This window comes from Diaphorina citri, unplaced genomic scaffold, assembly GCF_000475195.1.
Source record: "Diaphorina citri unplaced genomic scaffold, Diaci psyllid genome assembly version 1.1 scaffold622, whole genome shotgun sequence".
Taxonomy (NCBI): Eukaryota; Metazoa; Arthropoda; class Insecta; order Hemiptera; family Psyllidae; genus Diaphorina; species Diaphorina citri.
Genome location: NW_007378055.1, coordinates 21,612 through 46,555, shown reverse-complemented (window position 1 = coordinate 46,555; position 24,944 = coordinate 21,612). Strand labels below are relative to the sequence as shown.

Genomic DNA, 24,944 nt, shown 5'->3' with positions numbered 1-24,944 from the left:
GGGGCGGAAGAATGCGGACCATCTGATGAACCGGTACAATCAGAGTGCGTCCTCGGATGATGGAATGGGTGAGAAAAAAAAAAATCCTGTTTCTCTATTAGCGCTCTGCCTTGTAAGCGCTAGGTCGCGGGATCGATTCCCGTTCGGGATGGATTTTATGAAGCTTAGTTAAACTAACTAGGCTGGCTCTTTTTCCCTCGAAGATCGTGAATTTATTTGTGTTCAAGTAGAGCCTTTTCATAACTCGTCTATATCACAGTATTATTTAAGTGTCTCCTTTGCAATCAATTTCCATATGTCCATCATCTTTTTAGTTTTTACTCTGGTAATGCCGCCACTGGTCACTACTCGATTAAATAGCCAATCAATTGTGCTCACTAGGCTGAGTGCACCCCGAGCTCCAAGCACAGAGCCGATAAACTTCGACCCCTCCGGGAATCGAACCCTGGACCTCCGCTGTGCAAGCCTAGTGTGATACAACAGTATTATTTAAGTGTCTCCTTTGCAATCAATTTCCATATGTCCATCATCTTTTTACACTGGTAATGCCGCCACTGGTCACTACTCGATTGTGCACCCCGAGCTCCAAGCACAGAGCCGATAAACTTCGACCCCTCCGGGAATCGAACCCGGGACCTCCGCTGTGCAAGCCTAGTGTGATACCACGCATTTTCTTTTTCTCTAGAATTATTCGCCGTTAAGCACAAATTGAAGCAGTAAATTTACACAATTTCCTTTCGTTTTGCAGGCACACGAGCTCCAAGCACAGAGCCGATAAACTTCGACCCCTCCGGGAATCGAACCCGGGACCTCCGCTGTGCAAGCCTAGTGTGATACCACGGATTTTCTTTTTCTCTAGAATTATTCGCCGTTAAGCGCAAATTGAAGCAGTAAATTTACACAATTTCCTTTCGTTTTCCAGGCACGAATGTCTACAAAGCATTGTTTCAACTTTTTATTGAGTTTAGAAAACTAGAAAGGACTATAAACAATACATGGTTAATTAGACGATAAAATATTTTAATTGAAGACTTGTGGATTGAAGATATTTTGCATTGTTTTCTGATAGAAATAATAACAGTAAAAGTGTATATTTTATTGTTTATCGGAGCACCAGAATTGGTTTTAGGGCTTGGCAGTGGGGCATGTGGGGCAGGAGCATTGGTTATTGAAGGTGTCACGACTGATTTGCCTTTTTATTTGTACTTGGCACGTTATGGGCGCACGCAGAAATGGTTTTTATAGACTCGTAAAATATCCCAGTTCGGTCTGGAACTCTATTATTTTCTGGTCAAATTCTCAAATAAATGAGAAAAAAATTCACAAACTTGACTAGGATTAAATCCGCGCCCTCCTCGTTCACCAGGGGAGCGTCTTGACCACTACGCCGCGCCACCGACGCTGTCAGTTTTATTGGGCACTGTTTTCCTTATCTTGAAACTTTAATGTTTTGTATTATGTGGTGATAAATATAAGTAGTAATTTATAAGTAGTCACTTGGCACGTTATGGGCGCACGCAGAAATGGTTTTTATAGACTCGTAAAATATCCCAGTTCGGTCTAGAACTCTATTTTCTGGTCAAATTCTCCAATAAATGAGAAAAAAAATTCACAAACTTGACTAGGATTAAACCCGCGCCCTCCTGTTCACCAGGGGAGCGTCTTGACCACTACGCCGCGCCACCGACGCTGTCAGTGTCAGTTTTATTGGGCACTGTTTTCCTTATCTTGAAACTGTAATGTTTTGTCTTATGTGGTGATAAATATAAGTAGTACTTAATTTATAAGTAGTGATGTGCTTATTTTGGAGTTGAAGCCATTTCCAGTCAAACTGGAAGATAAAGCACGATAACAAGATCATGTGGGGCTAGTTGCACGAAAAACAAGCATTTCACCAATGACTTAATAATCCAAAAAAGAAGTTTTTAATGATAGAAACAGGAGTTTTTAAAAACTCCTCCTTTTTGGATCATTAAAAACGCCCTATCCTGTCTTCCTTCTCTCTTCGATTTCGGGACAATAAGACCATAGCAGTTTCAGTTCCCTCTGTCAAACCTCTTAAAAAAAAAAGATGTATTTGTTGTATACCATTTCAGCCGGATTACTCACTTACTCCGTGTCCGGTACAATGATTCCATTTGAGCTCTTGTTGAACCATGTTCTCAAGTTGGCCAAGCATGAAATTCTTTGGCAATATACTCGTACTAATTTGATGTATTCTGTCCTATTTCAGCGGAGTCCAGTACAGACGAGGACAGTATGGGTGACAACGAGGAGAGAGATAGAAATCGAGGACATTCCGACACCAGCAGCACGGGCACCCCACCTCAACATAGACACTCACATCATAGACACAATAGGTAAGGTCCGAGGGTTCGAACCCCCAGATGTGGGAAAAAAAATCTCATTACTAGTCGGTAGTAGGTATGGCTTCACTATACTGTAGTAATGCAGGCACAGGTCGATGGAAGGTTTCGGCGAAAATCCAGCAGCTCCTCAACACGCTGAAGAGGCCCAAACGAAGGCCCCTGCCCGAATTCTATGAAGATGATGATATAGAACTGGAAATAGCCGCCAACCCCAAGGACCCTAACGCTCCCAAACCCGAGGGGGGCGTCATGACCCCCGCCCCTGGGGAGTCTTTAGTCGTAAGTAACCACCTCATTAGTTAGTTAGTTTTTTTTTATATATAGTGACAGGTCATACTTCATCTTGCATGTCAGACCGAATGTCAAATATAATAAAATAATAATAATAATTATTAGGGTAGGGGAAAAAACTCAATGTTTCACCGCCGTTTTTATTTCGTAACCTTGAAACAACTGCTACATTAGACTCATATGGTCGGTGTTGTAACATGTCCATCCCGTAGTATGCTCATCAGATTCGAACCGGGAACTTCTACATAACAAGCACTGGGATAACCCTGAGTAGAAAGCTATGAGGAGAAGTTGTTTGTTTTATAAAGCTTTAATGTCTCTGTGACAAAAGAAATTGATAGAAGGAAATGTAGGTAATAACTAATAACACTAATAAAGGAGATCTTATCGTCCCGAAATCGAAGAGAGAAGAAGGATAGATTAGGAGAAAGCCAGCCGTTCCGAGAACGGACCTTATCTATTTACGCATCTCCCTAGCCCACCTAGAAGTGGGTTTGAATTACTATGAGTGAGTGAGTCAGTTACACAAGGGCCTGTATTTATTTAGGATAAAGTTAGCCCCGGTTGGAAATCCTACTCGCGGCCTAGCGCTTACAAGGCAGACGCGCTACCAACCGAGCTAGCTATTATTGCTAACCAGGCTGGCTGACCATGATTAGGCTGATTAAAATAAGGTTTTTTTTTCTTATTTTTTTATAGTAGGGCTTGGTGGACTGGACAATCAGTTAACGAAGTTATCTACTGTTCTATTTAATTTCCCCAGGTACCCTCAGGTTTACCTCGTAATCTAGAAGCTGCCATCCAGAGATACGGATCTGCCACGTACAAAGCACCAGTAGCTACTGTACTTGATCCTAATGGAAAACTTAGCATAACTCTCACCTATGGTAAGTTGGAAACTATTGCCTTTGTCATAGCATGTCCGATGCTGATAGGTTTGGTGGTAGTCACATACAAAGCACCAGTAGCTACTGTACTTGATCCTAATGGAAAACTTAGCATAACTCTCACCTATGGTAAGTTGGAAACTATTGCCTTTGTCATAGCATGTCCGATGCTGATAGGTTTGGTGGTAGTCACGTACAAAGCACCAGTAGCTACTGTACTTGATCCTAATGGAAAACTTAGCATAACTCTCACCTATGGTAAGTCAGAAACTCTTCTTGCCTTTGTCATAGCATGTCCGGTCGAGAATCGAACCCGGGACCTCCGGCGTGCAAGCCTAGTGCGATACGCACCAGGCCACGGAGGTTGCTGAATGGAAAATTGGATTTCGAAGAATTTCGAGAGAAGAAAAGATATCCTCAAAATTTCGACTTCACCACGAATGATTCATATCACCAACCTCAGTGGTCAACGCGTTCAATCTGGAGGTTCGAGTCATAAGATTAATCTAGGTGTATTAACTGGGGAACGAAAACTCTTCTTGCCTTTGTCATAGCATGTCCGGTCGAGAATCGAACCCGGGACCTCCGGCGTGCAAGCCTAGTGCGATACGCACCAGGGCACGGAGGTTGCTGAATGGAAAATTGGATTTCGAAGAATTGAACCCGGGACCTCCGGCGTGCAAGCCTAGTGCGATACGCACCAGGCCACGGAGGTTGCTGAATGGAAAATTGGATTTCGAAGAATTTCAAGAGAGGAAAAACGATATTCTCAAAAATTTGGCTTCACCACAAATGATTTTTATCACCAACATCAGTGGTTAACGCGTTGGACTTCGGATCTCGAGTTTGATGTTTCGAGTCCAAGTCAATATTATATTTATCTAGGTGTATTAATTGAGTTTTATCTAGGTGTATTAATTGAAGAACGATATTTGTGACAAAGATTTAACAATGCTCAATACAATTGAAATTCCTTTTAATTGATCTATATTTTATATTCTCAATTGCAGGCAAACTGCTCAGTCGTTCTCTCAAGGTGGCCTATACACTGCTCACTAAGAATTTCTTGACCCCGCCGGGAATCGAACTCGGGTCTCCCGCGTGCAAGGCGAGCGCAGTGACCACTACGCCATGGGAGCTGACTAACAATGCTCAACAGCCTCAGCACAATTAAAATTCCTTTTAATTGATCTATATTTTATATCACCTATTGCAGGCAAACTGCTCAGTCGTTCTCTCAAGGTGGCCTATACACTGCTCACCAAACCCATCAACAGGACCAGTGAAAGTTCTCTCAAGTCTGGGGACAGAATAGCCCTTGTCTACCCTAACAACGACCCAATCAACTTCCTATGCGCCTTCTACGGGTGTATATTTGCGGGCATCGTGCCAGTGCCCATTGAAGTTCCTTTGACCAGAAGGGTGAGTTTGACCCAAGTCTTGTATTGTTACCGTTTTCCCCACAAAATCGAAAGCCAGCTGTTCGGAGAACGAACCTTGACTGGTCAGGATAAAGTTCACCCCGGGCTGGACTCGAACCTACTACCTAGCTTACAAAGCCGGCGCAGTAACTTCGATCCATCTACGCTGCCTATTTCATTTACCTTTTCTTCTAGATGTGCCTATCTGGTTCGGATGTTAGGTATTACGACATTTTTGACAGCTGCCCAGAAGAGCTAGGGTGTTGTTCTGTTAAATCAAGTTCTTAGGGTTTTCAGTCCATCACCGCGCCGCTGGCTATATGTATTATATTCCTTTCTATACCTACCTATAGGTATTTCATGTTTTAACCCTTCCTGTTGTCTTGTTCCAGGATGCTGGATCTCAACAGATAGGGTTTCTCCTCGGTTCCTGTGATATTCAAGTGGCACTCACATCCGATGCCTGTCTCAAAGGTTTGCCCAAGACGGCCGCAGGGGAGGTCGTGGCCTTCAAAGGGTGGCCGAAGCTCACCTGGTTCGTGACGGAACATTTGGCCAAGACGCCGAAAGACTGGGCCCCCCAGCCGCGACTGACTGATGATACACCGGCCTATATCGAGGTGAGTAGAAATTAAATAAATTAATGAAAAATATTAGACCCCCTATCAGGATAGTATGATAAGTTATCTTGTCTATGTAAATATTCCAATAAAGAATAGTATATTAAAGGTTGTTCAATAATATGCACCGCAATAAATGTGGATCGATCTGTTCTAATAGAACTTTTAATCAAGCCATTAATTTTGCCATTGTAAGGAATTAAAAGGAATTTTTAACTGTGTTAAGCATATTTAAATGCTTGTCACAAATATCGTTCCCCGATTATTACATGTAGATAAATTTTATGACTTGACTCATTTTGCCAATTTAAACTAATAACTCCGCCGTGAACGACCTGGTATTTCTATGTTAAAAGCCTTTATCCGAGAAAAAAAAACTAATAACTTCCTTCCTCTCTCCCTCCAGTATACAACAGACCGGGACGGTTCCGTGATGGGCGTGACCGTCACGCGCGCGGCCATGCTCTCCCACTGCCGCGCACTCACCCAGGCATGCCACTATACGGAGGGAGAGAATATGGTGTGCGTGCTCGACTTCAAGCGCGAGACAGGCCTGTGGCATAGCGTGCTGACGTCAGTATTGAACGGCATGCATGCTGTGTATATCCCGTATGCCCTGATGAAAGTCAATCCTGCCTCGTGGATGCAAATGATCACCAAATATCGAGGTAAGATTGAGTTATTTCCCCCACTTTATCGCTTGAATGTGAAAGTTAGATGGTTAGTCCAAAAAAAAAAAAAAAAAAAAAAAAAACGAACAGTGAAAATTGAATCCCTCCTAACTAGTCCTAACCACCTCCCAGAAAATGGACCTGTGAAAGGAATATCCAAATACGTCTGTACTTTGCTCAAAATTTACTGGTGTTGTTCGGCATTCATAGATTTAACTTACCTAAAATTACTGCAGTGTATGCTACATCAGTACCTATTGATATGAAAGGAGCTTATCTGTACTCACCTTTAAAGCTTACGATCTCTCACTGCCTGTCTCCTTTCGTTTTCCACAGCGAGTGTTGCAGTAGTCAAGTCACGGGATCTACACTGGGGTCTCCTCGCTACCAAGGATCATAAGGACATCTCTCTCTCCTCTCTACGTCTCCTGCTGGTAGGGGACGGCGCCAACCCATGGTCCTTATCATCCTGCGATCAATTCCTGTCCGTGTTTCAATCCAAGGGACTGAGACCGGACGCTATATGTCCATGTGCTTCCTCGAGTGAATGCCTCACCGTGTCTGTACGCAGGTGAGTGAGAATTGTGCGATGTCAGGATTTCAAAGATTAGAGAAAATTTCATGTACCTACCACGCACTAAATTGGGGATGTACATTTTAAGCCGGGTTTTTGAAAAAGTTTGATAGAGGGAACTGTAACTGCTAAGGTCTTATCGTCCCGAAATCGAAGAGAGAAGGAAGACAGGATAGGAGAAAGTCAGCCGTTCCGAGAACAAACATTATTCGTTCAGGATAAAATCCGCCCCGGGCGGGAATCGAATCCGCGGCCTACAAGGCAGGCGCGCTATCAACCAAGCTAAGTAGGTTGTCATACCTATTTTTCTCATTATTTTCATCATTTTGCTGATTTTATTGTTTTATACCTTCTTAATATCTAATGTGATTTATTTCAGACCGGGCAGGGCAGGTGTTAACGCCACAGGACGAGGGGTACTCTCAATGTCAGGTCTAAGTTATGGAGTGGTTAGAGTGGACCAGGAGAATTCCCTCACCTCATTGACCCTACAGGACTGTGGACAAGTCATGCCTGGCTGTAAGTATTTCCTCCTGAATAGTCCCGAGATAAAAGACAAGTATAAGTAGTAGATTCATTTTGCATATAAGAACTTAGTCTTAAGATAGGGACCTTTGTAAAACAATGGGTAGTTCCCGTTCATTTAAATAAAATAAAAAAATAACGTTGCTTAACTTTAATCATCCGTCTTAAGTTTTCAGGACGTATAGCCCCATTGTGTAACTTTTCAAGATCGACTATTTAGTATTTTGCTTGTCTTGTTCCAACATATCTTTTCGTGCCAATTGGGTAGATTCGTATAAGCTTTACCCGACTCTTAGGTTAAGCCTCTTAGGTTTCGCCTCAGAGTGGGCTTGAGTAGAAAGAATAGTGGCAATTGGGTCATTGGATCCTTGTAAATTTCTCTGAACAAGTCTAACCTGCCTCGGTGGTGTAGTGGTCAAGGCGCTCGCCTGGTACCCCCCCCCCCCAAAAAAAAAATTCATACAAGTATGACAATATTATCGACTTGCAGGTATCATGACCGTGGTCAAAATGGACTCCCCGTCCTACCTGTGCAAAACAGACGAGGTGGGTGAAATCTGTGTGGCCTCCACTGGCACCGGGTCTCAATATTGGGGCCTCCCCGGACTCAGCAACACCACGTTCAAAGTTACCCCGCTCCTCGCTGATGGTACTGCACTGTCCCAGGATACATACACGAGATCAGGACTGCTTGGGTTCCTTGGACCGGTAAGTGTGATTAGGGCTCACTCTTATTATTTAGTCAGTTAGAATATTGGGCCAGGTGTTCAAAGTTACCTGGTACTGCACTGTCCCAGGATACATACACGAGATCAGGACTGCTTGGGTTCCTTGGACCGGTAAGTGTGATTAGGGCTCACTCTTATCATTTAGTCAGTTAGAATATTGGGCCAGGTGTTCAAAGTTACTGAGATGCTAGCCTATCTCGACTTTAGCGTATCCACCACTGGTAAGTTATCAATTTAATCGAAAATAGAAGTTTTTGTGGCGAAATGATGTATTTTTAATTTTTTCCTGACCATGACCACTTTAGTCATTTTGATGAACCTTTAAATCTGCATACTTATCGCACTTTGCTATAGCTACGACTTATTACCTAATATTACAAAAGAAAGCCTTTAAAAACCTTGCAAAGGCATTACAATAGTTGCTGTGACGTCCAGTTTTTTCGAAGTAGGTATGTGAATTGTAAAGTTGGTTTTAGGAACACAGTCCTCTCCTATACCATCAGGCGCTTCGAACTCTTGACGTTCACGCGCCTCCTGACTAGCTTGATAACCAAATTCTAACTTAACCGCTATTAATTCTAACCTATTCTTATAACTTCTAACACATTGTTCTTCCTCTGATTCCAGGGTGGCCTAGTGTTTGTCTGTGGCTCTCGGGATGGTCTCATGACAGTAACAGGACGTAAGCATAACGCCGACGACATTATAGCAGCGCTTCGAACTCTTGACGTTCACGCGCCTCCTGACTAGCTTGATAACCAAATTCTAACTTAACCGCTATTAATTCTAACCTATTCTTCTAACTTCTAACACATTGTTCTTCCTCTGATTCCAGGGTGGTCTAGTGTTTGTCTGCGGCTCACGGGATGGTCTCATGACAGTAACAGGACGTAAGCATAACGCCGACGACATTATAGCTACAGTGCTAGCTGTAGAACCCATGAAGTTCATATATAGAGGCCGCATAGCTGTGTTCAGCATTCGGGTACTGAGGGATGAACGGATCTGTGTGATAGCAGAGCAGCGGCCCGACTGTAGCGAAGAAGAGGTGAGGAAAAGTGATTGTCTGTGTCATAGCATGTCCACTACTGTAGTGTATTTAACTTGATATCCAGTAATGAAGGGATGAGGAATCTTGGTTTGTCTTTGTCATGGCATAGCTTGTATAGTATAAGGGAGAAGAGATACTGATGTTTGTTGTTAGTTACGTAAAGAAGACTACTTGGAAATTGAAAGATATGTATCAATCATCTCGAGGTATTTGAATTTTTGTTGGTATACTCGGTCTCGTGAGAGCAAAAAGATTAAGGCCAGGGAATATACTAAATTTGGTCATCTTGGGATTAAGTTCATTCCTGGATGGAGCTGTGTTCAGCATTCGGGTACTGAGGGATGAACGGATCTGTGTGATAGCAGAGCAGCGGCCCGACTGTAGCGAAGAAGAGGTGAGGAAACTCGGTTTGTCTGTGTTATAGCATGTCCATTCCATAAATTTTTTGTGGTAAAGGTGGAAAACCTTTTCAAACCTTTAGTGGGTATTACAGCATTTCTAAGTGCATTCTTTGAAGTTACTTCTTCTATGTACTAATATTTCGAATTCCAAGCACATATGGAGAAAAAACTTTGGCCCTAACGGGGAATCGATTTCGTGACCATTAAAGCGCAAGCCCTTCTCAAATACATAGGTTCCTCAAATTATGTATCAGAACAATTTTGCATGAAAATAAATTATTAATGTCGAAAAATTAACGTAATGGGATTACTCAGTCATAGCCGATAGGTAATTCCTTCAATTTTATTCTCAATCCCATCCTTATCTCATCATTCTCACTTCTCTCCCCTGCAGAGTTTCCAATGGATGTCCCGGGTTCTCCAAGCGGTAGACTCCATACATCAGGTGGGCCTGTACTGTCTGGCCCTCGTGCCGCCAAACTACCTACCCAAGACGCCCCTGGGCGGCATTCACCTGTCGGAATGCAAGCGGCGGTTCCTGGAGGGCAACCTGCATCCGGCTAACGTACTCCTGTGTCCGCACACTTGCGTCACCAACCTGCCCAAACCACGGGAAATTCATTCAGGTAATATTTCTATAGAAAAGAGGGCGGGTAGGATTCTAGGAGTTCGGAGTTGCGTTAAAAAAAAAAAAAAATAGAGGTTTTATTGAGGGAACTGTTTGGCTGGGCAATGCAAGCGGCGGTTCCTGGAGGGCAACCTGCATCCGGCTAACGTACTCCTGTGTCCGCACACTTGCGTCACCAACCTGCCCAAACCTAGGGAAATACACTCAGGTAATATTTCTATAGAGAGGAGGGCGGGTGGGATTCTAGGAGTTCGGAGTTGCGTTAAAAAAAAAATAGAGGTTTTATAGAGGGAACTGTTTGGCTGGGGGCCTTTAAACAAGGAGTATATCAGCCTGAAATTTCCCTTGCTAAAAAAAATAGCAAAGGTTAAGTGCGAAGGGCATCCACTCGAATTTTTGTAGTCAAAACCACATGTCAGTCCAAAGTAATCATTTTGGGGCTAAGGGAGAGGTTGACAAAAAAACGCCGACCCCGTCTGAACAACGTTCATATCACGTTGAATAGCAAAGGTTAAGTGCGAAGGGCATCCACTCGAATTTTTGTAGTCAAAACCACATGTCAGTCCAAAGTAATCATTTTGGGGCTAAGTGAGAGGTTGACAAAAAACGCCGACCCCGTCTGAACAACGTTCATATCACGTTGAATACACCAGTTCTCGTCCGATCACTGAAGTTAAGCAACGTTGAGCGTAGACAATACTTGGATGGGTGACCGCTTGGGAACACCACGTAACGTTGGTATGGTAATATTGAAGGGACGAGAGCTACATAGGGAAAAGAGTCGAGAAGTCACGTATGACGGAGAGAAAAGGGCGAGGGAGACCTTGAAAGAGGTGGAAAAATAACCTTCCAAGAGCGTTACCTTCCAAGCTAACTTGGCTAACTCGGATTCTTTTTCTTCTTTCGTTAGGTAGCGTGCAAAAAGTTTGCCCTCGCCTGGATACTTAACCCCAGTTTGTGTTTCAGATATAGGGCCTGCATCAGTGATGGTTGGCAACATTGTACAAGGCAATAGGCTAGCCTCAGCTCAGGGGAGGTCCTAGTTTTAGAAACTGAAGGGTTAGGTAGCATGCAAAAAGTTTACTCTCGCCTGGATACTTAACCCCAGTTTGTGTTTCAGATATAGGGCCTGCATCAGTGATGGTTGGCAACATTGTACAAGGCAATAGACTGGCCTCTGCTCAGGGGAGGGATATGGGAGGTCCTATGGAAGAAGACTCTGATGCTACCAGGAAGGTAAGTCCAAAACAATATCACTCCCTGATACAAATCAAACCTGCGCCTGGAAGTTGAGTGACTAAACTTTTTCAAAGACGTTAACAACAACAACAACAAGAACAACACCAATAAATCAATAAAAGCCAGTTCCCAATGGATCACTGAAGTTGACCCACTCAGGCTGGGTGAAATAATGTGAGAAGGCGGGCAGTTTAGTCACCCAATGGTGGGTGGAACCCTGCGTCACTAAAGACCTTAGCAGTAATACAGAGATGTTAAAAAAGGAATGACGAATTCAAAAGGTTTTAAGACTAACTGTCCTCTATGTTCCCTTCACTCTCCCATGAACCAAGCACACCCAAATTCCTGTCCAGCCTTGGAAGCCAGCGGTTCCATTGTAGAAAAATATTGGGACGCGCGTGGGAACATGGCCTAATGGTCAATGTCCCGACAATTGTAAACAACAATAAGAAGATGTTTTTCCACAGTAGGTATTTACATAGTTTCCTTTCTACTCTTGGATAGACTGGCCTCTGCTCAGGGGAGGGATATGGGAGGTCCTATGGAAGAAGACTCTGATGCTACCAGGAAGGTAAGTCTCAAACAAGAATACCCCGTGATATCAACCATAAAAAAGTCGGTAAAATCGGTCAAATACAGACTTTTGTGGTCTGTCTCGTAGTATGTGGGCGAGAAGAGACTCTATACTTCCCACTTAAGTGCTGGGTTAACAGAAAAACACCAGAAAGTAACCCGTTGAAATTTTTGCAATCGAAAAGTGATGCAAATTTTTTGTCGACTTGAGGGAATCGAACCCGGGACCTCCCGCATGGCAAGCAAGTGCATTACCACTGGTCTAACTTTTCTAACGAAATCCCCGTGTGCGGAGTCCAGTATGTAGAACTATTGCACCCATAAACCGTGTTGTAACTTTACCCCTTATCTTGGCACTGTATCCACTTATGGATAAATTCAAATTGTCACACTTTAATGGCGCCTGTAGATGAACCGCGTCAATATTTTTAGAAATTACAAGAAAGAATCTCTAGTGAACTTTCTGACGAACAACTCTGTTTAAGTTTGAACCTCGTGATGTTCACACAAATTACTCCAGACTCTCATGAAGAATATTTCTTTTCTTTACAGCATCAATTCATCTCGGAGATACTCAAATGGCGCGCCGCGTCCACATCCGAGCACGTCATATTCACGCTACTCAATTCCAAAGGCTCGGCCGCGCAACTGCTCACTTGTTCTCAGCTACACAAGCGCGCCGAGCGGGTAGGCGCGCTACTCTTGGAACGCGCTAAAATCAACACGGGTGATCATGTGGCGCTCATATTCCCGCCTGGGATCGACTTGATTTGCGCCTTCTACGGGTGTTTGTATGTAGGTAAGTACCAGTGACGTATTTTTCATGGATGCTGGAAAATCTCTGTTTCCCTCCCTTTAATACTCCCGAAAATAGTAAGTGAAGACCACGAGGAAACCGGGTTACTGTGTTTATAGCTTCCCCTATTGAGCATCTCACGACACGTCACTGATTATATTATTATAATGCTCGCATAGGATTAAAAAACCCCTTTACCTGCAACTATTATTGTGGTCAAATTCTTAAACAACAGTATTAAATTCCATGCCTCGGCGGGGATTAAACCCACGCCCTCCTGATTGCCAGTTGGCGATTTTCCTAGATTTAGGTTCGATTTCTGAACACCTGTTTTCTAAAACTTAACGGTTTTTAATGGTAGATGGACTCAAAAAGGTCTCTGGGTAATAATGAACTTTTAATTATTTTGAATGATGATGATGAAAATCTCTAGATGAGGCTAACGTCTCAGATATTTTTACCACCTAACCCTTCAGAGCTCCAACATTGAATACCTACAAACTAATTAACTGAACCCTCTGTATGTCTCCTCCAGGTGCTGTCCCAGTAACCATCCGACCCCCTCACCCTCAGAATCTTCAAACCACGCTACCCACCGTCAGAATGCGGCTGGGGTAGCAGGGGCCCCGGTACCCCCCGGCGTGTCGAGTGTGGACACGCTTTGTTCCACGGGAGGAATGACGGATATCGTGTCTGTGGCCAGTCTGGATGTGCCGCCCTCTGCTACACCGCTAGATGCACCAGGTAAGCTTTCCGTTTTTTTTATTATTATTATTATTATTTTACTGTCTGGCTGGAGGACGTTAAACAGGCCTGAATTTCCCTTGCTAAAGAAATAGCAAAGGTTGAGTGCGAGGGGCATCCACTCGTAATATTTGTACCCAAAACCAAATGTCAGACAAAGCAATCACCCTAGTTAGGGCTGATTTAGAGGCTGACAAAAACGCCGATCCCGCCCTTTTCTTTACAGCATCAATTCATCTCGGAGATACTCAAATGGCGCGCCGCGTCCACATCCGAGCACGTCATATTCACGCTACTCAATTCCAAAGGCTCGGCCGCGCAACTGCTCACTTGTTCTCAGCTACACAAGCGCGCCGAGCGGGTAGGCGCGCTACTTTTGGAACGCGCTAAAATCAACACGGGTGATCATGTTGCGCTCATATTCCCGCCCGGGATCGACTTGATTTGCGCCTTCTACGGGTGTTTGTATGTAGGTAAGTGTGTCTTTTGGTTTTAGCGCGAGCATATTTGATCCTTAGAATAAGCATAGATAGGAGAATGGATAAAATGTATATTGTAAATTTAAAAAATAAATAAAGTCATATATTAAAAAAAAAAGTTGTAGGTACCCACTTGATTGGTTAAAAAAAAAGTGAAAATTTTGAATAAAAATTAAAATTTAAAAGACAATTGAGATTCGACATTCAACTAAAGAAAGTTTGTTGAGCTTTCGGGAATACTCAGATTCCCATCATCAGATCAAAAATCGCGAGAGAGGTGTTGACTCTACGAACGCTGAATTTGAGCAGCAGCAGTAGATTTTTCAAAACCATCGATTTGCCATCAATAATAGAGTTATCTAGAGTTCTAGCTAGACAACAAAAGAGTGTATATTTGAAGACAACAACATAAGCCCATCACAAAACGAGCTTAGTTGTATAAATAAGGTATAATATTTATAGTATAAGTAAGGTATATTAAATACATAAATAGTCGGTTCCGCAAAACTTTTGAAAATATTTCCAAGGCTGTCAGAGCAGAGATAGGTATGGAAATTCCAACTATATTTTTTTCTTCTCTCTAGTATCCAGTGTGTAAACTAACTAACCAAAACCTTCCCGTCTCTCCTCCAGGTGCTGTCCCAGTAACCATCCGACCCCCTCACCCTCAGAATCTTCAAACCACGCTACCCACCGTCAGAATGATAGTGGACGTCAGCAAATCTGTTCTAGTCTTATCCAACCAAAATGTGATCAAACTTCTCAAGTCGAAAGTAAGTCCTAAGTCAGTCTTTTAAAAAGAGGTTTGATTAATAGAACTGTAGGTAACTGCTAATAAATTCTGGTTGAATCTTGGCCAGATTTTATTGATGCCGACAGTATATGTTTTATTGTTGTGTTGAAGTTGAAAATAATAATACTAATAGACTTTTGAGTGGAAGGTAACCACTAGGCGAAGCCGGAGGCGTTCTCTACCACCTAACCCTTAGAGCTCTATTATTATGTGGTCAAATTCTCAAATAAATGAGGATAATATTCCATATCTTGGCTGAGATTGAACCCACGCCCTCCTGTTTACCAGGCGAGCGTCTTGACCACTATATCGAGGCAGGTTTACTAAGGTCTTATTGTCCCGAAATCGAAAAGAGAAGGACAGGGTAGATTGAGACTCGTATGGTCTGTGTGTTTTGTTATCAAAGAGACTGGTTTCTTCATATTTCCTAATCTCCCATTTTCTTCTTTGTTATTCCAGGAGGCATCGAATGTAGTGGACATCAAGTCTTGGCCTACCATTCTGGACACGGATGATATGCCCAAGAAGAAATTGGCGGCCCTCTACAGAGCGCCTACAGCGGAGATGCTAGCCTATCAAAAACTGGAAAACCTGGAAAAGTCATGGAATCTGAAAATCGGCCAAAAAGTCATGGAAAACCGTAAAATTTTAAAGAAAACCTGGAAAAGTCATGGAATTTGCCACCCGGTCAAAAATTAAAAATGTTCAAATTAAATGTCAAGTTTTTCCGAAAAACGGCCTGCGGCGCATTTCCCCTCATATTCCTCGACGTTCTGCATATTTTATTTGAATAAAGAGGTAATCTTACTGATTTTTAAGTACCTTCGGCCCCATAATTTTCTGAAAAACTCATGGAAATCTTCTGGAAAAGTCATGGAATTCCATTCCGGGAGAAGCGTATAAACCCTGCACGGGAAAAGGCGAAGAAAAAGAAAAAGAGTTAGCTTGGAGAGTAGCACGCCTGCTTTGTAAGCGCTAGGTCGCGGGATCGACTGCCGTCCAGTTTGTAATTTACCCTAAAGAGATGAGATTCGTTTGCGGAAGGGCTAGCTTTCTCCTATCTTGTCCTGGTTCTCTCTCCGATTTAGGGACGATAAGACCTCCGTTGTTGTGTTGCAGTTCCATCTATCAAACCAAAGCTTAGATACTTACATTTATTAGAGTGTGCCGCCAACAATTTATTAGATTAGATACTAAAAAAAAAAATCAAGGTTTCCTTTAGCTCATTATCAATATTCATTGTTTTATGTTTCTAGAATTGCACGATGCAGTATTCGTAGTAGGAGCTCTAGATGAAACCATTATGTTACGAGGCATGAGATATCATCCTATTGATATTGAGAACAGTGTCATGCGAGCTCATAAGAAAATAGCCGAATGGTAAGTAACACACTTGAAATCTTACATTGAATAAAATAGGATACTAGATTGATCATTATTCACTAAAAAGTAAAAACAAATACCTAATGTGTAAATTGATCAAGTGTCATTAAAGGCACCACACGTGTATCATATTTATGACTTACGTAAGACAACACAGAGACAGAGTGAAGCATAGCTTTAATAAAGGGTTAGCTATGTATTCAGGGTGACAAAAAACGGTTAGGATTATACTGCTATATTTAAACGGTCGAAATAGGACATTTTAGCCTCTTTAGCATAACAGCTCATTATTGCATCGCTTTCAAGAGTAATTCTTCTAGAAAATGAAAAAGAAAATTAGATCAGGGATAAGGAGAAATTGGCAAAAACTTTTTTTTGGTCACGTTTTTTCTCCGACATTTAATAGTTTGTAGGTGTGAATCCCCAAAAAATTATGCAACATGCTAAAACACACTCCCTTCTAACCCCATTTCGCACTCATTGTTTCTTCCCCTCTGACCATTTTCATTATCCCCCCCCTCTAACCAAACCCCATCTCCCTCTCCACAGCGCCGTCTTCACCTGGACCAACCTGCTGGTCGTGGTAGTCGAATTAGACGGCAACGAGTCTGAAGCCCTAGACCTGGTACCCCTCGTCACCAATGCTGTCCTAGAAGAACACCATCTGATAGTAGGAGTAGCCGTAGTTGTAGACCCGGGCGTAGTGCCTATCAACTCACGTGGCGAGAAACAACGCATGCACCTGCGCGACGGATTCCTAGCCGATCAACTGGACCCGATCTACGTGGCGTATAATATGTAAACAGGCCCCACCGATCTACGTGGCTTATAATATGTAAGCAGACCCCCGATTGATATAGACTGGCCTCTGCTCAGGGGAGGGATATGGGAGGTCCTATGGAAGAAGACTCTGATGCTACCAGGAAGGTAAGTCTCAAACAAGATTACCCCGTGATATCAACCATAAAAAAGTCGGTAAAATCGGTCAAATACAGACTTTTGTGGTCTGACTCGTAGCATGCCCATCCCGTAGTATGTCCCTCATCAGATGGGCGAGAAGAGACTCTATACTTCCCACTTAGGTGCTGGGTTAACAGAAAAACACCAGAAAGTAACCCTTTGAAATTTTTGCAATCGAAAAGTGATGCAAATTTTTTGTCGACTTGAGGGAATCGAACCCGGGACCTCCCGCATGGCAAGCAAGTGCATTACCACTGGTCTAACCGTGTTGTACTTTGCATTGAAATGGGGGACTTTTCTAACGAAATCCCCGTGTGCGGAGTCCAGTATGTAGAACTATTGCACCCATAAACCGTGTTGGAATTGTAACTTTACCCCTTATCTTGGCACTGTATCCACATGCCGGGGTCAAAGTCATCATTGCCAACCCGGAAACCAAGGGACAATGTGGTGATTCTCATCTGGGAGAGGTAAGTGGAAAAGTGAAATTTTATTTGAAAAAAAAAAGTAATAACAACTGAGAATTTTTCAAAACATCTCGTAAAAATTGAGATTTTTCTCTCGAAAATTTATCAGAATCATTGGACCAACCACTTTTAAAGTGAAGCTCCATATATATCGTGTGATATATTTAAAGGAGAAAAAACAAAAAAAACTCGACAAACTATAACAACACCAATTTTTTCAAGGCCCAAAAAGTACACAGACACAGATTCTTATGAAAGTACGACTACCAGGCAAATGTTTCTTGAGATATGTCCACACTGCCTCGATAACAAAGTTTCTCCCCGTCAATCGACGGCCGGACGCACCTTTATTATTATTATTACCTACATATATTAATGTTCTGGCAGGCCGTCCAGTCAGCAACACAATGCTATACCATTATTAGCGATTCGGAATGCCAATTCATTGGCCTCTTTAGGGGAAAAATTAACAACAATCTCGTGTTTTAATATCCAGATCTGGGTTCAGTCTCCACACAATGCCTCCGGCTATTTCTCTCTGTACGGAGACGAGTCGGAGTACGCCCAGCAGTTCTCAGCGCGTCTGGTCACTGGTAACACAGGGGAACTATACGCCCGAACCGGCTATCTAGGCTTCCTCCGACGTACATCACCGGCTGGGGTAGCAGGGGCCCCGGTACCCCCCGGCGTGTCGAGTGTGGACACACGTCATATTCACGCTACTCAATTCCAAAGGCTCGGCCGCGCAACTGCTCACTTGTTCTCAGCTACACAAGCGCGCCGAGCGGGTAGGCGCGCTACTTTTGGAACGCGCTAAAATCAACACGGGTGATCATGTTGCGCTCATATTCCCGCCCGGGATCGACTTGATTTGCGCCTTCTACGGGTGTTTGTATGTAGGTAAGTGTGTATCTTTTATTTTGGTTTTCTTGCCAGTATCAGTACAGGTTTCGCACAGGTACCTACCTACGTACTTGAAGGTATAGAAGAAAAAAATAAAGAAAAAATAATCTAATATAAAAAAATAAAAGAGGAAACACAAGAATACTTAATTGCAAGAGAGTTGTACGCAAGGATATGCAGATCACGAAAAAAATTGGGGCAGATTGACTATAGAAGTTTTTCAAGACCAACAACTTGCCGTCAAAAATAAAGCCAACTAGACAACCAAAGACAGATGCAATACATTGAATACAACTTACCACAAGTTCAGTTGGTTCCGTAAAACGTTTGAAAATATGTCCAAGACACTAGGAAAAGGTTGTGGGTGGAAATTCAAATACCTATTTTTTTTTCTTAGTTGTAACTTACCAATTAAACCTTCCCGTTTCTCCTCCAGGTGCTGTCCCAGTAACCATCCGACCCCCTCACCCTCAGAATCTTCAAACCACGCTACCCACCGTCAGAATGATAGTGGACGTCAGCAAATCTGTTCTAGTCTTATCCAACCAAAATGTGATCAAACTTCTCAAGTCGAAAGTAAGTCCTCCTAATTCAGTCTTTTAAAAAGAGGTTTGATTAATAGAACTGTAGGTAACTGCTAATAAATTCTGGTTGAATCTTGGCCAGATTTTATTGATTCCGACAGTATATGTTTTATTGTTGTGTTGAAGTTGAAAATAATAATACTAAAATAGACTTTTGAGTGGAAGGTAACCACTAGGCGAGGCCGGAGGCGTTCTCTTGTGGATAAAATCCGCCCCGGGCGGGAATCGAACCCGCGGCCTAGCGCTTACAAGGCAGAAGCACTACCAACTAAGCTAACTAGGCTGGCTCAGTATATGTTTTATTGTTGTGTTGAAGTTGAAAATAATAATACTAATAGACTTCTGAGTGGAAGGTAACCACTAGGCGAGGCCGGAGGCGTTCTCTACCACCTAACCCTTAGAGCTCCATTATTATGTGGTCAAATTCTCAAATAAATGAGGGGGCTCCAGTGGTAACGCGCTTGCTTGCCATGCAGAAGGTCCCGGGTTCGAATCCCACCATCGACAAAAATTTGTACTCGTTTTTCGATTGCAAATATTTCAACGGGTTACTTTCTGGTGTTCTCGTGTTGACCCAGCACCTAAATGGGAAGTATTGTGTCTCTTCTCGCCCATCTGATGAGAGGCATGCTACGACACAGGCCACAAGCGTCTAATGTAGTAGTTGTTCCATTGCTACGAAATAAAAACGGCGGTCGAACACTCATCTTGAAAAAAAAAAAATATTCCATATCTCGGGTGGGATTGAACCCACGCCCTCCTGTTTACCAGGCGAGCGTCTTGACCACTACATCGAGGCAGGTTTACTAAGGTCTTATTGTCCCGAAATCGAAGAGAGAAGGACAGGGTAGATTGAGACTCGTATGGTCTGTGTGTTTTGTTATCAAAGAGACTGGTTTCTTCATATTTCCTAATCTCCCACTTTCTTCTTTGTTATTCCAGGAGGCATCCAATGTAGTGGACATCAAGTCTTGGCCTACCATTCTGGATACGGATGATATGCCCAAGAAGAAATTGGCGGCCCTCTACAGAGCGCCTACAGCGGAGATGCTAGCCTATCTCGACTTTAGCGTATCCACCACTGGTAAGTTATCAATTTAATCGAAAATAGAAGTTTTTGTGGCGAAATGATATATTTTTAATTTTTTCCTGACCATGACCACTTTGGTCATTTTGATGAACCTTTAAATCTGCTTACTTATCGCACTTTGTTATAGTTACGACTTATTACCTAATATTACAAAAGAAAGCCTTTGAAAACCTTGCAAAGGCATTACAATAGTTATTGTGAAGTCCAATTTTTTCGAAGTAGGTATGTGAATTGTAAAGTTGGTTTTAGGAATGCAGCCCTCTCCTATGCCATCACAATGCCCTATGTCTATAACTTTATTCTTCAGGTATGCTCGCCGGGATCAAGATGTCTCACGCTGCAGTCACCTCCCTATGTCGCTCCATGAAGCTAGCCTGTGAACTTTATCCATCTCGTCACATAGCCCTATGTCTGGACCCGTACTGCGGGCTAGGGTTCGCCCTATGGGTGCTGAGCTCTGTATATTCAGGGCATCACTCGATACTCATACCCCCGAGTGAGGTGGAAGTGAACCCGGCCCTGTGGCTATCTGCCGTGAGTCAATACCGGGTCCGAGATACGTTCTGCTCGTATGGTAAGTTGGACCCTAAAATAGTTGGCCTTTGAAAAGGTGTATTTTTCTTTCGGGAAACCATTGACGACTGGAAAATCGACCACTTCTCCCTTCAGTTTCTGTTTTGGCAGGGGTCAATTTTTCGAAAGGAAAATACACCTAAAGTGTTTTTTTGAGTGGTCATATTTCAAAGTGTTCGGTTGTATTGAAACCAAACTACTTCACTTTTTGATTAAAATTAAAATAGGGATCAAATATTTTAAGTTAAAGTCCCTTAAAGTTCACAAAGCAATCTCCGCTCCATGACCGAGTGTGTGCAAGCATAGAGAGGGTCTGTTTTTTTGAGTGGTCATATTTCAAAGTGTTGGGTTGTATTGAAACCAAACTACTTCACTTTTTGATTAAAATTAAAATAGGGATCAAGTATTTTAAGTTAAAGTCCTTTAAAGTTCACAAAGCAATCTCCGCTCCATGACCGAGTGTGTGCAAGCATAGAGAGAGTCGAAGTTTTTTCAGTATATATCATTTTCCTAACTCCCTTGCTCTCCCTATTCCCAGGTGTAATGGAGCTTTGTACCAAGGGGCTGAGCGGCTCAATCCCCCAGCTCAAGGCCCGTAACATTGCCCTGGGATGTGTACGTACCTGTGTTGTGGTAGCTGAAGAGAGGCCGCGCATACATCTGACTTCGGCCTTCTCCAAGCTGTTCTCGGCCTTGGGCCTGTCACCGCGGGCCGTGTCCACTAGCTTCGGATGTCGAGTCAACATTGCCATTTGTCTTCAGGTGAGTTTTTTTTTTCTAATAGGGGACTGGATCGGCAAAGGTCCAATTTGTCAGGTACCTAACATGATTTGATTGGAACTGTAAAGGTGTTACACTACCATCACGTCACTTGAAGTCATGGGGGAGTCAGAAAAAAGATGTAATTCAAAGTGTTCCCATAATATTGTAAGTAATTTCGGTCAGGACAGCCACACTGCTATTACGTCTCGTGACGTGACATGACATGATGAGATTAAATATCTTATGATCTAATGTAGCAGTTGTTAAAATTGCTACGAATGAAAAACAGCAGTGAAACACTCATATCATGGGGAATTTCGTTTATTTTTCGGCGAAAGTTTCTCTAATAAAAAAGAAAAAAAAAATGTTTTTGACGGACCTTTAAATCTTTTAGCATACTTATCGCACTTTGCTATATTTACGACTTATGACCTAATATCACATATATTTGACTTTCCAGGGCGCTTCAAGTCCCGAGCCATCCTGCGTGTACGTAGATCTACGTGCTCTGCGCAACGACCGAGTATCCCTAGTCGAGAGAGGTAGTCCTCATTCCCTATGTCTGCTAGAGTCAGGCAAACTACTGCCCGGGGTCAAAGTCATCATTGCCAACCCGGAAACCAAGGGACAATGTGGTGATTCTCATCTGGGAGAGGTAAGTGGAAACCGGTTTCTTATGAATACACACAATTATCTGTAAGGATATAGAAGGATCCCAGACGTTGTTTCTGAGCGTCCAAAGGATTTAAACTCTATCCTTTCACCCCCACAAGAGGCTACTACTATTATTGTGGTCAGATTTTCAAACAATCTTCAGGATGAAATTCCAAATCTTGGCAGGAATTGAATCCACACCTGATTATCAGACGAGCGTCTTGACCACTACACCACCGAGGTAGAATAGAGTTATAACCCACTTTTACTATCAGAATGAGACTGAAAAGTGCCTTTACCCACTGAGAGCAAGAATTTATATCAATCTCGTGTTTTAATTTCCAGATCTGGGTTCAGTCTCCACACAATGCCTCCGGCTATTTCTCTCTGTACGGAGACGAGTCGGAGTACGCCCAGCAGTTCTCAGCGCGTCTGGTCACCGGTAACACAGGGGAACTATACGCCCGAACAGGCTATCTAGGCTTCCTCCGACGTACATCACCGGCTGGGGTAGCAGGGGCCCCGGTACCCCCCGGCGTGTCGAGTGTGGACACGCTTTGTTCCACGGGAGGAATGACGGATATCGTGTCCGTGGCCAGTCTGGATGTGCCGCCCTCTGCTACACCGCTAGATGCACCAGGTAAACTTGTCACCAACTTTGTCTTTTTTTTTTTTCTCTCTCAAAAATGTTACCCTACCTACTTTGTCTTTTGTTAATTGCAAATATACCAATGCTATAGGTACGCTAAATTAATGAATAATAAATGTCAAATGAATACTTGTAAGTGCTAGGTCACGGGTTCGACTCCCGTCCTGGGCGATCTTTAACCTAAACAGACACCCAAGGTTCTTTTGCGGAAGGGCTACTAACTTTCTCCTATCTTGTCTTCCTTCTCTCTTTGATTTCGGGACGATAAGACCTCCGTTGTTACAGTTCCCTCTACCAAACACCTCTTAAGGTGTGTCCAAACATAGTCGGTCTATGTCGATCGACATCGATCCACAATAAATTCAATCGATCGACGGCTGTCGACCATGTGTGGACACACCTTTAGAAGAAAAAAAAAAAATGCTCTTCAAGACGAAAGTATAATATTCCGGGCCTAAGTTATTAACTACTGATAAAAAAAATATCAAATATTTCTTTAGCTCATCAATATTTACCATTGTGTGAATGATTATTATTAAATATGTTTATATTAGGAAACTTTCCTTGTTTCCTTGAAAAAGTCCACGGAGATGGACGAAACTCGAGTCGGATAAGATCAAAACCGGAACGTGTATCCATTGTATCATATAAAGGTAATAAGTTTTGTAGTTACCTATTTCATAACTTTACCATTGTGTTTTATGTTTCTAGAATTGCACGATGCAGTATTCGTAGTAGGAGCTCTAGATGAAACCATTATGTTACGAGGCATGAGATATCATCCTATTGATATTGAGAACAGTGTCATGCGAGCCCATAAGAAAATAGCCGAATGGTAAGTACCACACACTTGAGATCTTACATTGAATAAAATAGGATACTAGATTGATCATTATTCACTAAAAAGTAAAAACAAATACCTAATGTGTAAATTGATCAAGTGTCATTAAAGGCACCACACGTGTATCATATATTTATGACTTACGTAAGACAACACAGAGTGAAGCATAGCTTCTATAAAAGGGTCAGCTATGTATTCAGGATGACAAAAAACGTTTAGGATTATACTGCTATATTTGAACGGTCGAAATAGGACATTTTAGCCTCTTTAGCATAACAGCTCATTATTGCATCGCTTTCAAGAGTAATTCTTCTGGAAAATGAAAAAGAAAATTAGATCAGGGATAAGGAGAAATTGGGAGAAAAAAAATCTGGTCGTGTTTTTTCTCCGACATTTAATAGTTTGTAGGTATGAATCCCCAAAAACCTATGCAACATGCTAAAACACACCACTCCCTTCTAACCCCATTTCGCACTCATTGTTTCTTCCCCTCTCTGACCATTTTCATTATTCCCCCCCCCCTTTAACCACACCCCATCTCCCTCTCCACAGCGCTGTCTTCACCTGGACCAACCTGCTCGTCGTGGTAGTCGAATTAGACGGCAACGAGTCCGAAGCCCTAGACCTGGTGCCCCTCGTCACCAATGCTGTCCTAGAAGAACACCATCTGATAGTAGGAGTAGCCGTAGTTGTGGACCCGGGCGTAGTGCCTATCAACTCACGCGGCGAGAAACAACGCATGCACCTGCGCGACGGATTCCTAGCCGATCAACTGGACCCGATCTACGTGGCGTATAATATGTAAGCGGGCCCCACCGATCTACGTGGCGTATAATATGTAAACGGACCCCAATAATCTACGTGGCTTATAATATGTAAGCAGAACCCCGATTGATTAAAGGATTGAACTGTAAAGTCCGTTTTCCGTTCAGGTCACTCTTTAACGATGGATACCACATTTTCCAAGTTGATGGGTGTTAGAGGGCACGGTTAGCCTTGCTCGCCATGTAGAAGGTCCCAAGTTCGATCCCCACCATCGACAAAAAAAAGCTCGTGTCAGATAGATTTGATTTCATAGTGAAGCTTCTGTAAATCAGACGAACACTGTATCCAAAATTATTGACTTACATAGCTACATAGACAGACAGGATTGATTATTTTCGCGAACACAATGACAGCATTTGTCTTGCTTTATATATAAACTTGAAGTTTATTTGCTGGCAAGACCGGGTGTTAGAGGGCACGGTTAGCCTTGCTCGCGATGTAGAAGGTCCCAAGTTCGATCCCC

General features: G+C 42.8%; 1 protein-coding gene and 1 non-coding gene across 2 annotated transcripts; both read left to right on the top strand.

Moving 5' to 3' along the window:
• LOC103510604 (disco-interacting protein 2) lies at positions 1-24,837 on the top strand. The gene is made up of 21 exons (XM_008475283.3): positions 1-68; positions 2,455-2,648; positions 3,424-3,547; positions 4,764-4,969; positions 5,361-5,588; positions 5,995-6,256; positions 6,596-6,830; positions 7,213-7,352; positions 7,849-8,066; positions 8,922-9,134; positions 9,933-10,164; positions 11,287-11,402; positions 12,531-12,777; positions 14,631-14,770; positions 20,030-20,171; positions 20,485-20,751; positions 21,289-21,512; positions 21,973-22,167; positions 22,512-22,806; positions 23,527-23,650; positions 24,209-24,837. Exons 1-21 carry the CDS (start codon positions 26-28, stop codon positions 24,459-24,461), a joined length of 4,098 nt encoding a protein of 1,365 aa, XP_008473505.1. The 5' UTR covers positions 1-25; the 3' UTR covers positions 24,462-24,837.
• On the top strand, positions 10,789-10,907 carry LOC113468015. The gene has a single exon (XR_003391891.1). It is a non-coding gene; the product is annotated as a 5S ribosomal RNA (ribosomal RNA).
• Positions 24,838-24,944: the final 107 nt, after the last annotated feature.